At 40.0% G+C, this 14,535-nt stretch overlaps 1 protein-coding gene across 4 annotated transcripts in view; it reads left to right on the top strand.

Moving 5' to 3' along the window:
- Positions 1-7,450, top strand: part of micu1 (mitochondrial calcium uptake 1) — a 97,787-nt gene extending 90,337 nt beyond the window's left edge. For 3 of the 4 annotated variants that reach the window (XM_012954148.3, XM_012954147.3, XM_018095238.2), the window contains 2 exons: positions 2,634-2,723; positions 5,280-7,450. In XM_012954148.3, coding sequence (XP_012809602.1) covers positions 2,634-2,723; positions 5,280-5,440 — 251 coding nt within the window. In that variant the 3' untranslated portion in view covers positions 5,441-7,450. 4 annotated transcript variants of the gene reach the window in all.
- Positions 7,451-14,535: the final 7,085 nt, after the last annotated feature.

The following is a 14,535-nucleotide window of genomic DNA, read 5'->3' as shown; positions in this document are numbered from 1 at the left end:
GGTTCAGTAAGACAAGAGCAGAGAGGTAGCTACCCAACAGAGCTTACAATCTATGTGAGTAAATGGGTAACTTGCAGACATAAATGGGAGGATAACATGTGGTGCCTGATTGCCAAGACTGAATTAGACTCTATGCTAGCATTATACCTATTTGGATGTGAGTGTCATTTTGAGGACTCTGAGATCTCCTGTGATCTCTTTTTGATGATCTATTCCTGTTGCTGTATAACTGTGCTCTAAAAGTGCCAGAAAAAAACAAAGGGGATTGTATAGTGTTCCTTTATAGAATCAGACAGGTTACAGGTACTGTACTTTACATCCCAGTGTTCATTACTTTCAGCATTTGCTTTCACTGCCATTTTCTTGCCTCTCAAAGTACAATGGGGAAAAAGAATAGTGACAAGGATGAGCAGTAACAGCCGTGAATTGTGCTGCTTGCCAGTTTCTCTACACTGTGGGCATTCACTTACATAAATGATCAGCACTCCAGATACATTGCTATCATACTGTAAAGCAGTGCTGTCCAACTTCTGTGGTACTGAGGGACAGAATTTTTCAGACCTATGTGGTGGAAGGCTGATAATGGAAGCCAGTTTTGACCACTCATCTGGCTTTGTAGTTGGCCTTTCGTTCTTCTGTGTTATGTCGTTCTTCTGTGTTATGTCCCCCCATAGTTATTGCCTATGTACTTAAAATATGTCTGTGAATTATGCGTTATTATTATTTCTACTAGATAATTATTGCAATGGGATGGACATAACGCTTTGCGATAATTGTGATTTTTGCACATGCAATATGAGTAGTAACGCATGCAAAATTACTTTGATGAATCGTAACCTTAACAAACACTTTTTAACACTTAAAATTATGTGTTAAGTATTAACAACCTTTAGTGAATTGGCCCCATTGCATGAAGCCATTGGGGCCTTAGTATATTGTATATCAGTTTTTTTATGGTGATGGTAAATCCCTGTATTTACAGCTTAAATCTGGCTTTGTAGTTGGCCTTTCTTTCTTCTGTGTTATGTCCCCCCAGTGAATTCAGTGTGTGAGAGCGTTTGCTTAGTTATTGCCTATGTGCTGATCTTACCAGCTGGAGTTTGGAGAATTCTATTAGTCTTTGGCATCCATTGGAGCCGTGGTGTCAGGAAAGTGTCTTACAACTGATCTTGGCTTGTTAATTAAACATGACCTTTTGTTCAGGAAATGTCAGGATCATGAGGAGTGCATACAGTGTTCCGGTTGTGGCACCATCCAGAGAATCTTAATACATCTCTCTGATAGGCAGTCACTGGGAAAACTGACAGTTAGCTGAGGGACTGACAAGGCTGCCAGAGTTTGTGCCTTTCAAGCTGTAGATCACCGGAACCTGTTTCACTACAATAACAGTATACTACGCAAAGCATCTCTGCCTCTGTATCCATTAAAGTCTCATGTAGTAAAAGCCATATCATTTCGTGGGGTTGCTTATAGAGTTTTAAGGGGTGCAAATAATGGGTGACTACCTCGGGCTTCTGTACATAGTTTAGCTAATCATAACAGCAGTTGTAAAGACTGGAAGAGCAAGGCGTTGACAGTAACACTTTGCCAACCTACAGCCCTGAATAGAAAGATAAGGAATAAAAAGTAACTATAATAAAATGATAGTAGTCTCACAGAGCAATAGTTTTTTGGCTGCTGGGTCCGTGACCCCCTATTTAAAAACTGGGAAGATGGAGCAGAGGAAGCAAATAATTAAAAAAAAAAACTATAATAAATATATAATTAAACAATAAAAAACAATTGCAAAAGATAATTCAAAGGTGAACCACCCCTTTAAAGTTTAATTTCAAGCACCCTCAGACCACTGAGGCTGTTAGGGGATTCTGAGGACCGTAACTCAACAATAGATAATAGGGACCAAATAGAGCCACACGTTTTCTGTTTTGTACCAGTCCCGCTTGCCAACAGTCCTAGAGGAGATGGCACTTTGTTACACCTTTATGAAGACCCGTGAGTGCCTTTAAGAAAACTTGTTTGGGTACCTAGTGGATCTTTAACCGATTTGGCCACCAGTTCAGTAAGCAAAAAATGAGATGATCCCCGGGCAAAAAGATTGCATGATACAGAGCCAGTCAGGAGAGGGCGGCATCACTGTGCCAGTGCAGTTGATGCGCTTTTCATATTCCCTTGGCTGGAGTGGCAGCCTTTATTGCCCCGTCTATGGCCAGATGAAGCTGCAGTCCCGGGCCCTTTTGCAAAAACAGACCATTTATTAAGATTTGGAATGTTTTGTTTTTGTTCTAATCTAATACTGCAGTTGTTCCAGTGCTAGTGTGAGTTACATGCATTATCCTTTCCCCGTTTCTGTATAACTGGATCCCTGCAGTACATATCACAGTCTACAAACATTTTCTTTCTGTGTATAAGGAGGCCTTTTATACAGGCATCTGTATCTATGTTTGGAAAGAGCAGCAGTTTCTTCACCTTGTGATATTAAAGCACAGAAAATAGAGGGATAGGGAGGAGGAGGGTGGAGGTGTTAGTTGAAAACAGGCCACATACACATTTACAGAAATAACAGCTTTAATGGACTTGCGTGTCTCTGGGAATTGTGTGATTTAATATTTTTTCCCATGTCATTTTGTCCCTAGTTACCATGCAGCAAGTTGCCAGGACGGTGGCAAAGGTGGAGCTGTCAGATCATGTATGTGATGTGGTCTTTGCCTTGTTCGACTGTGATGGTGAGTTGGCACGAGGATCATTATATGTATCCCTTGGCATTCATTTCCAGGGTGCTTATTTATAAGATAAGGCAATTGATAAAACGCCCCAAGTCATGAATGGCTCTGTAGCTTTTGGCTAATACCAGAGGGCTGCTGTAACATGCCATAGACAGTCAGTATTTATTGGGCCTGTGGGGGTGCTTTTTACCTGAAATGCCAGGGTCAATTTTCACGTGAAATCAGTTGCTGGCACAATACAAAATCACATAGATGCAGGTTTCCAGTAAGGACTCCTCTGGCCCTTGCTTCAGACCTGTAAGAAAAGCTTTGAATTGGAGAATCCTGAGGCATTTTATTTGTTTTACATTTATTAACACTTTGCTGGCTGTCATGAAACATTCACACCATTATCAGAGCAGATGAAGGTGTCAGTGTGCCTGACTGTGTTTGATTGCATTAAGCACTTTAACATCATTGTGTTGTATGGTGGGGTCACAATAAGTTAATAATAAGGATCCTAAATGGCCAGTCAAAAGGGGCCAGAGTTAAAGGGATACAGCCCCCAGATTAAAGGGCAAATCAAACATTCATATCAAAAGCGTATGCCAAACTCAACACAAAATTTCTAAAAGAAAAATCACATCTTTGTGGGGTCTGTATGTTTTTAACATGGATTTTTGAATAAAGATGTGATTTTTCTTTTTGAAGTTTTGTGTTGAGTTTGGCATATGCTTTTGATATGATTCTAGGGGGGGTTGCGCCCTTAAAAATGTTAATTCCTATACAAGTTAATGGGGTGATTGATAATTCTGAGACTGATGATTCTTTTTAATGGTGAAACAAATAAATCTGCATGGAAAATATCTTGGTAAATCAGAGAGCATCAGAATTTTATTTACAGAGAGGTACTAAATCTACTGATCTTTATTAAAATCAGCCCCGTAGCCTACAAAATGTCATCTATATGTAAATATACTTTCCCACACAAATCCAGACACCAGGTAGTAGCTACCTATTGCTTTATAGGTCCTGTGTTCTGATTTGCCACCTATGCTTAGCTCGGCCATGATTACAGTCCACCACTATAGATAACTATTGACTTCAGGGTGAGTCTGTGTATAAAGACACTAGACCCCATTAACAATGCAGAATGCAGCATGCAATAAAAGCCAAATCTGCCATTTTGCACTTTGCAGGTTGTATTCTGCCACAGGCCTCAGCCTCAAGTCTGTATCCCATGTTTCCCGGGGTCAAAGGATAAAAAAAGGTTCTCACCCCAAATCTGTCACATAGGGGCCTGTTCCTAATTTATATTCAAGAAACCTCTTTCTGTCTCTCTGGGTCAGGAACAAAATCTTATCCTGTCTCCTTTGTACATAGCAGTAACTTTATTATTATCTTTCCTTATTTATGTAGCGTCAGCATGGTATTGGTCACATCAGCCCTTGCTCCAGTGGAGCTTACAGTGTAAGGGCCCGTTACATTCACACACACTAGGGTCAGTTCCATCAGAAGCCAATTACCCTACCTACTCAAGCACAGGGAGAACATACAAACTCCATTACACTTTGCCTGACTTTTATCTGTTCTTCCACAGCCCCAGTTTCCCCCCAGCATGGCGTTTGTACCACTAACACATTGCTTGGTAACCTCAGGCTGCTCCTTCCTGCATTCCCTGCACACTGTACTTCCCAGCACTGCGCCATAAATGCCCTTAACCCTTTCTCCTCAGGGTTTCAGAAACTGATTCATTCCTTACAGTAGCGTCGTCCCTGGGCACCTGTCTGTAAAAGAGGCTTGTACAGTTTATCTGCAAACATTTTTACTGCTTCATTAAAAATAATGAAGAATTTGCCCAGTCCGTCATGATGCGTGGTGGCAGTAAATGATTAAATGACAGTGTAACAAAGCTAATTATTTTAAACGCCTCGGGTTTACATTAATGTAATCAGCTTGCTTATTGCAACAACTCTGACCAACACATAAACAGCTCCCATGTTCCTCAGACAAACTGTGCCTTGGGGAGCTGTGCATTTTATCATTCCGCCTGTGTCTTGTTCAGTTGTTGTTGTTGTAATCTCAGTGCCAGGGCTTTATAACCAAATATATCACTTGGTCTGTTACAGCCCTCATGCTTTATGTAGATCCCTACTACTCATTCTTCTCATCTATGTGCATGGCAAAAATAGATATCCCTAATTTGGGCCACATACATTAACTTGGCATTTAATTTTGGTAACATGAACAATGAACATGAAATATAGAATTGATCAAAATTTATAAAAGAATAATAATAAGTAGAAAACCTCAAGTACCTGCTGACCAGTTCAGTGGGAGAGGACATAGTGGAATCATTATTACTTACATTATAATGATGCTGCAGTGTTTAACAAGCCACTGGCTGAAAGGTAGTTAAGTCACATACTGCACCAATGGCCTTTTTCTCTCTGTAGGTTTCTGTAACTCTGTTAGGCTGGATCCTTAATTGTCTAATGAAATACTGTGCATCAGGAGGCAGGGGTTGGCCGGGCATTCTTTATCCTGATATGATCTCTGCGTAATGTTTTCTGACAGGGAATGGAGAGCTCAGTAATAAGGAATTTATAGCCATCATGAAGCAGCGCCTGATGCGAGGGCTGGAGAAGCCAAAAGACATGGGATTCACGCGCCTGATGAGAGCCATGTGGAAATGTGCCCAGGAGACGGCCTGGGACTTTGCTATGCCAAAACAGTAACTCTCAACTGGGTAGGAAAAGGAATCCAGGGCCTTATTAAAGCCAGACAATATGGGTTGTATGCAGAGCGCTGTATCAATGCTCTATCACTAAAAGTCCCAAGGTTTCTCCCCTAGAAGCAATATAAATGGACTAAACCCCAGATGAATGCAGTAAATGGTTTGTTTGCTCTGCCCATGTTCATGCATTTTCATGCCTGTTTTCCAGAAGAATGATTCTGGATTATGCACCTCTTTAACCTTTTTATGCACCTCCTGTCAGTGGTTCTTTAGGAACAAATCGGTCAGTGGGTTTTTTTGCCAGTTGAGAAACAGCTGGACCTGACAGTCCCTTGTATGATGATCATAATGGGCACCAGCCAGTCACATTTCCATTACAGTCAATGACAGGAGGCATGGCCAGGCTGGTAGAGAAAACATCACATGCCAGTAGCCTAACCCCCATGTGTAATAAAAGGCACAACATTTGCCCAGGTGCAGTAATTCACAGTAACCAGTAAGATGTTTTCTTCTAAATGGTGGGCCAGTAAATGCTACCAGCTTAGTTGTTGCTATAGGTTGCTGCCCTGTAATTTGTAATAAAAGGCACTGTGTTTGCCCCAGTGCAGCAGCCCATAGCAGCCAATAATATGTTAAATATAACACACTTTGCACTTTTTATTACATAACAACACCCCCACTTTGCACTCTTTTATTACATAATCTCATTAGAGTTTATGTATTAAGAAGGTTCTTTCTTGACTGTTCTGAGCAGTTGTAGGTGGTTACATAAAGCTACAACTTCTCTTGCTTCAATCCCCAACATAAATTGGCCATACACTATAACAGTGATCCCCAACCAGTGGCTCAGGGGCAACATGTTGCTCCCCAACCCCTTGGATGTTGCTCTCAGTGCCCCCAAACCAGGTAGTTATTTTTGAATTCCTGACTTGGGGGCAAGTTTTGGTTGAATAAAAACAAGATTTACTACCATATGAAGCCTCCTGTAATCTGATAGTGTGCATAGAGGCCCCTAATAGCCAATCTTAGCCCTTATTTGGCACCTCCATGAACTTTTATGGTGCTTGTGTTGCTCTCCAAGTCTTTTTAATTTAACTGTGGCTCACGAGTAAGAAAGGTTGGGGATCCCTGCCAAACGAGCAGATCTTTTCCCCCAATATGCCCACCTAGGGGCAACATCATTCTAATCTGATTGCTTGGCCCTAGGGCCAAACAGTTGCATTACACTGAAGGACATAGGAGCCGTCAGAGCGAGAACCACATCAATGAGCCCACACGGTTCTTAATCCCATGCTTAAATCTGCCCATGTATGGCCACTTCTACACATCAAATCGGCCAATGACCTGCATGTGGGTGCAGTTACAGTTAATCACTGATGGCTGGATTGTTCTACAGACTGTAAATCATCCCATGTACAGATTAGGAATCACTGACAGTTTATTTTAGCTCTTGGTTTAAAAATGTTGTTTATTAGCATTTAATAAAGTGAAGCATGTGCCTTCTCCTCTCCCATCAGCCCCAACACATTTTTTCTAGGCACCTGAGACTGCAACTGTAATATAATATCAGCGTTAAAACCATGATGGGATCTTAAGGTCACAGTTTAGCCATGAACCTATGTCTAGTGTGGTTCAGAGCCAACAGGAGCAACTCAAAAAGGGACCCAGAAGTCAAGCTGGAAACTGTACAGTTTGATTCAAAAATGCACTGGGAAGTTGAAACTATGCGTCAATAAAATTGATATTTAAAATAATATATAAATCTTGAATGAGTGTACGGGGGATAGAAATCAATTTACAGATAGATGTTTTTTCTACACATCTATTGGGTTTAGTGGTTTATCGGGATATTACAGAACTCAGTGTAGGGTGGAAGGAGACATATCATATAGTTTGTTTTTTTAGCCCAACATGCGGCTTTTGAATGCTGTGTTAACAGCTTTGGGTGATGCTGTACATTTGTGTTTTGCTCATGTAAATAAGCAATAAAGTTATTTTTTGGAAAACTCAATTAGCGTTTGCATTCTTACTTTAAAACATTTATATCTTCTATTAACATAAGGTATAATAAATATCTGACAATGTTTGGACCACTAAGCAGAGTTGTGCACAATCAGTAGGGAATGGATTTGTTCTTTCTGATTATGTCTTTACTGTATGATTATGAAATGTGTTCCCCAGGGCAGTGCAAGTGCTCATGGGCAATCTCATACAATAAACAGTTCAGCAATACACCAGTAGCACTTGCTTGCCCTTATGTCTCTATATACTGTATGTCCCTAATAGAATACATAGTACACACTGAAAACTATAGATTTGCAGGTGTGAAATCATGTATCAGAACATACATAGCAAGAGGAAAATTATTATTAATGAAAGGGGGTTCTGCTAATGTCACATATGCATTGCTCAGGCCAAACAAGCCTTGGAATGTAGGAGAATGAGATGACAGGGAGGAATTGTTTCTCATTTTCTCTATCAGTAGTTCTAGAGGTGTTATTCATCTCAGACATTTGATCTCATGTACAGCAAAGAGTCACTGCGCAATATAAATCCGGTCATTACTGAAGAGGGATTTTCTCTGTAAATTGTGTCTTGGGCTAATGTCACAAAGGCCATCACCCCTTCTTGTTGTGGTGACAAGTTCCATCTGCTACAAATCACTTCCCATTGATAGCAATAAAGAATCTTATCAAGTAGTCTGTATGTGTCAAAATCTCCCAAAATGTTCTTCTGGGTATGACTGATCAATATATGATTACTATAATGTAGGCCCAAAAGTTTCTCTGTGCTATATTTACAAGAAATTAACAAAGAGGGGTTTATAATCTAAAGGGCTAGGAAATGACTTCTGAAAGCCCATGGTATTAGATAGAAGTCTTTAAACAGCCAAGATTTTAATGGAACAGGAGAGTCGGGGAATCCTACAGACAGTATGTTTGGCACAAAAGGTGAGTTGCCAAGTTTCTATAAATTTGCCCAGAACTTGGAAACACAGACTGCATGACGCTAGTCAGCACTGTATATTCAATCATCCCTGGCACAGAAAGGGTTAGACTCTCTGCATAATGGCAAATGTTTGAGCCAGTTCCCTGTGTGGAATAGTTACAGTCCCTGCCAGTGTACTGGGGAGGGGCACTACTTCCCAGAAAGACAAATGGGAATGATAAACATTCTAAACTGGTGAGGGTTAACCCTGTGAATGACCAATGTCTTTCTTGTTGAAAATTACTGTGTGTTCTGCAGTCTCCATAGACTTTACAATTCCACTTCAAAAATGTTTTTATGATTACTTAAAGAGTTTTTTCAGGTTAACTTTTAGTATGTCATAGAGTGTCATATTCTTAACAAATTTACAATTGGTCTTCATTTTTTTTTATTTATTTGCCTTACTCTTCTCTTTCCAGTTTTCAAATGTGAGGCTATACTTTTATTGTGCAAGTGGCTGCTACAGTTCCAACTGAAAAGCTGCTGAACAAAAAGCTAAATAATTAAAAAATAAGAAATAAAGAAATTACAATCATTAGAAATTCTCTCACAACAGCAATTTGTAAATCAGACTAAAAGTTAATTTAAAAATGAACATCCCCTTTAACAAGTAAATATAAAGTGGGAACATTTAACACAGAGCTGTGTTTTATAGCTGAAATAAGTAGCTGTGCCTTTTTGAGTTTTCCTCCCTAGGGGGGAGTGGTGATTAGGAGGTGCTCTGGAGTGGTGGCAATACGCCAGGCTCTACCTCTTTCTATAACATGGCAGAGACTTCTCCAATACACTTGTAATATACATCATACTGTTCATTACAGAACTGTAAAACAAGCGCTTATTGGCCAAACCCTTCACTTTCACTAACTGTACTGTAAATATGAGCTGCCAAAAGCTTCTGAGTAACAGCGAAGCAATCTGTCTCTCTGACCCTCTCACTTCTGAAGCACAGACAAAATCACATATGTATAATTAAAAAGAAATTAAAATAGAGCTAGTTCTTGCCAGGCAGAGCATTCTCAGTACATCCACTTAAACCTATGGCTTCATTTTCTTCTAAAGCCGTACATCATGGTGGTTCCTTGCATATGAGGGGATTGAGAAGGTATCAAGCAACAGATATTTGTTTTTTTACTTACTTCCCCCTAGTAATAAGCTGGGTTAGTGTAAATAACTCTGTATAAACTACCCCCCCCCCCCCCCCCCCTTTTCTCCATTTAATGCGTCTTTGGCTTACAGATAGGTTGGGTCCATTATGCAGAGTGTTTATTTCTGCTCTGGGAATCTTATTAACCACCTTCACCTGTTTCCTCCATAATTGTTCAGAAGAAGTAGAAAGATCACAAAAGAAACCCAAAACATACAGTATTCTTCTTAATTAAAGCTGCTGATTCAGCACTTCCAGTCCATGTCTGAATTTTATTGGTCCATTCACCGTCTCAACTGTTGATATAGTGTCCTACAAGGGCTCCCATTATGGTCCAATCCTATAGATATTGCCTATTTGGCTACTGCTTCTTTAGTAGGTTTTAGGCTCATGTTGACCAAAGGTGGGTATAATGTCTCTATAGTCCAGAGATTTTAGTTTCCAAAGATTCGCACAGTTGATTATCATCAGCAAACCCACCTTACAAAGAGAAAAGTGTCCTCAATGCAGAACCCTGTTGTTTACCACTCAACACTGGTTTAGTTTAAGGATGGCGCCATTAACATCTACTCTATTCAATTCCCTACATCTATTCTAACAGCACTGTCCAGCATTTTACTCCCTAAACTGTAACAAGCTAAATTCATTTTACAAGATCAGCCCCTTATTATTAGTTATATTATTTGCCATACAGGTCTGTAATTACAAGACGGAGACTGCCTGCCCATTCTGACATCAACATGACAATAGGGAGTTAAAATTAAATATGATGGCCTGGATTTGGCCTACACATGCCAGTAATATTGTTTGGAACTTAGTGTCGTACCAATATCCAAATATGATGGATATTGATTGGGTTGTGGGTCAGTCACATTTTAAAATCTGTCGACCTGTCAACGTAGATTAGGAAGTGAAGAAACCAAAGCTCTTCAAATCCTGCTTTTCCAATTGTTTGTGCTGTTTGCCCAGAGGATCAGAACATTGTGTTTTACTGCTTTGAGTAGCCGAACACTATTCTGTTCTATTGAGTTCAGCAGCAGCGCTGAGAGCTCTAACACCCCTGTGAGCATTAGGGTCAATGTTGGCAGTGGGAAGAGGCTGTATAATAAATATACTGCGTATTGACAGGAACTAAAACCCAGAGTTTTGCTTTCTTTTTGTATTTTGGATAAGAAATAATGCTTCCACTTTATGAGACCAAATGTCATAATTTCTTCAAAGCAAAAATGCCAAACAAGAATTTATTTCGGTAAAATGTCCTAAGAGCCCAAATGCCGAAGCCGTGCAAGGGAGTGTTTTTTTCTTCAGAACACAAATGTCAAACAAACAAAATGTTTCTGAAATGCCAGCAAATTCCAGTTTTCACAGAATGTAAATCTCAAAACGGCCAAATGTCATGAACTCCTTGTGGGAAGAAGAACACTGACGGCCAAGGAAATGTTTTGTTGCTTTAGAGCAGGGATCTGGGGCCCTTGGCACTGCAGCTGTTGCTAAACTACAACTCCCAAAGGCTTCAGCATCCAATGAGCAATGGCAGGAGGACTGTCCCTCAGTGAGAACCGTAGCAGCCAAACCCCTTCCCCAACAGCAGCAGCCATTGCACTACTCCCATGCACCAGTAGCAGGGCCGCCATCAGAAACTTTGGGGCCCCCCATGAACACAAGCACGCAGTACCAAAATGTGGGCCACACCCCTTGTGTGTGCAATATAAACAGCTGATGTTACTCTATAATATGAAAATCACATAAATATTTACAATGGGTAATTAATGTACTAATAATTCAGTCAGTTCATTGGGTCAGTGGAATTTACCTTCAGTTATTTAATTCATTGGGGGTCAGTGGGGTTTGTCCCTGCAAAGCTTCTCACTGTCTTTTGCTTAATACATAAGTTCCATAGTTATCTAGGTAGTTTTTGCCAAGTTATGTAAGTTTTGGTGTAACTTTATATGCAACTTACACAATTTGCGTGCAACCGGGCCCCCTTACTGAAGATTTTACAGGCCCAGCACAGCTCTCGCCCCCCCCGATGGCTGCCAGGACCAGTAGTACCAATGGGGTCTCTCACATTGTCCGAATACCATTACAGTGTGCCCTAGGCCAACTGCTTTCCCTTTAACAATAAAATGGTCTCTCTGGTATATGCCAAATGAAAAATGTTTAATTTTCTGTAAAGAAAAAAACAAAAACTGAAAATGTGGTAAAGTAAATATTCATTTGCTATGGTAACTGATGCTTTAATGTACCGTTATTTTGATGTAAAATGTATCCTAGCAGATGCTGCTCTTTATTGTAATCTCTCTTTGTAACACTGATATTCATCTCTGGGAGGAAAATTGTCCAAATCCGCACATATTAAATGATTCAAGCGATAAAATACTGCAAATCACACGAACATGGTATAAAATGTGTAAATTCCACATTCGGAAGACTGAAATTCCCTCTAATGCTTTTGGCTTCACTTCTGCCTTAGATTTGTTTTCTGTTCTTGAGACATCAAAGTGCAACACTGCCTCCTGCTGGCCATGTTCTCAATTGTAATATAAAGGAATAGGGTATGGTAGGTAGAGATGTAGTGAGTGCTGTTCAGAGGCAATTTGCAGTTGGTCTTTGTTTTTTATTATTTGCGTTTTTTGAATTACTTTTTTTGATCAGCAGATCTCCAGTTTGGAATTTCACCAGCTATCTGGTTGCTAGGGTCCAATTTAACTTAGCAACAAGGCAGTGGTTTATAGGAGAAACTTGAATATATAGAGGAAGGTCTAGATAGAAAGATAAGTAATAAAAAGTAAAAATAACAATAAAATTGTAGCCTCAGAACAATATTTTTTTTGGCTGCTGAAGTTAGTAACTGGCTTCCCTTTAACAACAAAATGAATATGAATGGTATGGTACTGATATTAAAGGAAAACTGAAGCTTAACAAGAAGTAGGGTAGGAATGCTGCACATTATACAGGTAGTTTTGGCCTTCTACACTAGCCCAATAAGTCACAATACCAGGCTTATTAGTATTTAATTCAGATTCAGAAACCAGTGCAGTTTGCATTAGAATTTAATAATCAGTTTCTATGACAAACATCATGTTCTCTGAGTGCACTGGGCATGTGCAGAGGGGATCTGCGCACCAGAGGCCACCCCTTTAGACTGGAAGAACAGAACTTCCATTTGAAGCAGCATTAGTGATTTTCCACAATGAGAGCAATGAGGTTGGGGAATGTCCTTCCTAGAGATGTGGTAATGGCAGATTCTGTTAATGCCTTTAAGAGGGGCCTGGATGAGTTCTTGAACAAGCAGAATATCCAAGGCTATTGTGATACTAATATCTACAGTTAGTATTAATGTTTTATATATGGTTTATGTATGTGAGTGTATAGATAGGTCAGTATGGGTCTGTATGTGAGTGTATAGATAGGTCAGTATGGGTCTGTATGTGAGTGGATAGATAGGTCAGTATGGGTCTGTATGTGAGTGTATAGATAGCTCAGTATGGGTCTGTATGTGAGTGTATAGATAGCTCAGTATGGGTCTGTATGTGAGTGTATAGATAGGTCAGTATGGGTCTGTATGTGAGTGGATAGATAGGTCAGTATGGGTCTGTATGTGAGTGTATAGACAGGTCAGCATGGGTCTGTATGTGAGTGTATAGATAGGTCAGTATGGGTCTGTATGTGAGTGTATAGATAGGTCAGTATGGGTCTGTATGTGAATGTATAGATAGGTCAGCATGGGTCTGTATGTGAGTGTATAGATAGGTCAGTATGGGTCTGTATGTGAGTGTATAGATAGCTCAGTATGGGTCTGTATGTGAGTGTATAGATAGGTCAGTATGGGTCTGTATGTGAGTGTATAGATAGGTCAGTAGGGGTCTGTATGTGAGTGTATAGATAGGTCAGTATGGGTCTGTATGCGAGTGGATAGATAGGTCAGTATGGGTCTGTATGTGAGTGTATAGATAGGTCAGTGTGGGTCTGTATGTGAGTGGATAGATAGGTCAGTATGGGTCTGTATGTGAGTGGATAGATTGGCAAGTATAGGTTGTGTGTGCTGGGTTTGCTTGGAAGGGTTGAACTTGATAGACTCTGGTCTTTTTTCAACCCTATGTAACTGGCAGTGATGGTGTAACTGGGAAGGCCTGGGTCATTACTATTATAGAGATGCTGCACCTCAACATGTTGGAAAAAATCGTACGTAGTGCATTCAAGTACTTTCTGTAACATATTTCTGCCATAGACAGAGGAGACTTTAAATCACTATTGGCTAAACATGCAGCAGAGAAACTTGATGGTGCTGTGTGTGGCACATTCCAGATTACGGACAAACCTAGTTTTCGGATTAGGAAAGGTGATTTTGAGAGGAAATTACTATAAAAGGAAGAGTTTTGGATATATGATCTTACAAGTACTGAATCCTGGGAAGGCATGAATAAAGAATGTAATTTGTCATGTTTTTCTGATACATTGTAGTAGGCAGTATAAACAGCTCTGATAAAAAGCATATTGTTTTACCCTTATAACTTACTTCATTATATACCAACTGTCTGTATATAGATTTTTTAGTGGACTTTATACTTTAGTATTGTGTGACCATTCAGTAAGATCATGTATCTGTATTCAGTTTTAATGTTTTTATTGGGTGTTTTTTATTGGGAGTTATTGATTATTAATGCACCTTTGAGTGAGTGGGGCGACAGCTTCTGAGGAAGTGACAAGATGCCACAAAACGCATAAAGCGGATGGTTCACAATTGTGATACCTCCTGGCCGGTTTCCCAAAGTAGGAAAAGCAGGCAGGATTCACTGAATTTGATGCGGAGATCGGCCAATGGCAATCGCAGGGGTGGGACTATGACTCCTTTTCTCCTATTTTCCAGCTTGAATGGCTGCCCCCATGGGTACACAGCAGTTTATTATATAAACTATAGTAGTCTCTCTGAAGCAAACACACAACTTTTACCAGTGCAGGGC

This window comes from Xenopus tropicalis, chromosome 7, assembly GCF_000004195.4.
Source record: "Xenopus tropicalis strain Nigerian chromosome 7, UCB_Xtro_10.0, whole genome shotgun sequence".
In the NCBI taxonomy this organism is placed as follows: domain Eukaryota; kingdom Metazoa; phylum Chordata; class Amphibia; order Anura; family Pipidae; genus Xenopus; species Xenopus tropicalis.
The sequence above is the reverse complement of the archived record's forward strand: the minus strand, read 5'-3'. Positions and strand labels throughout refer to the sequence as shown.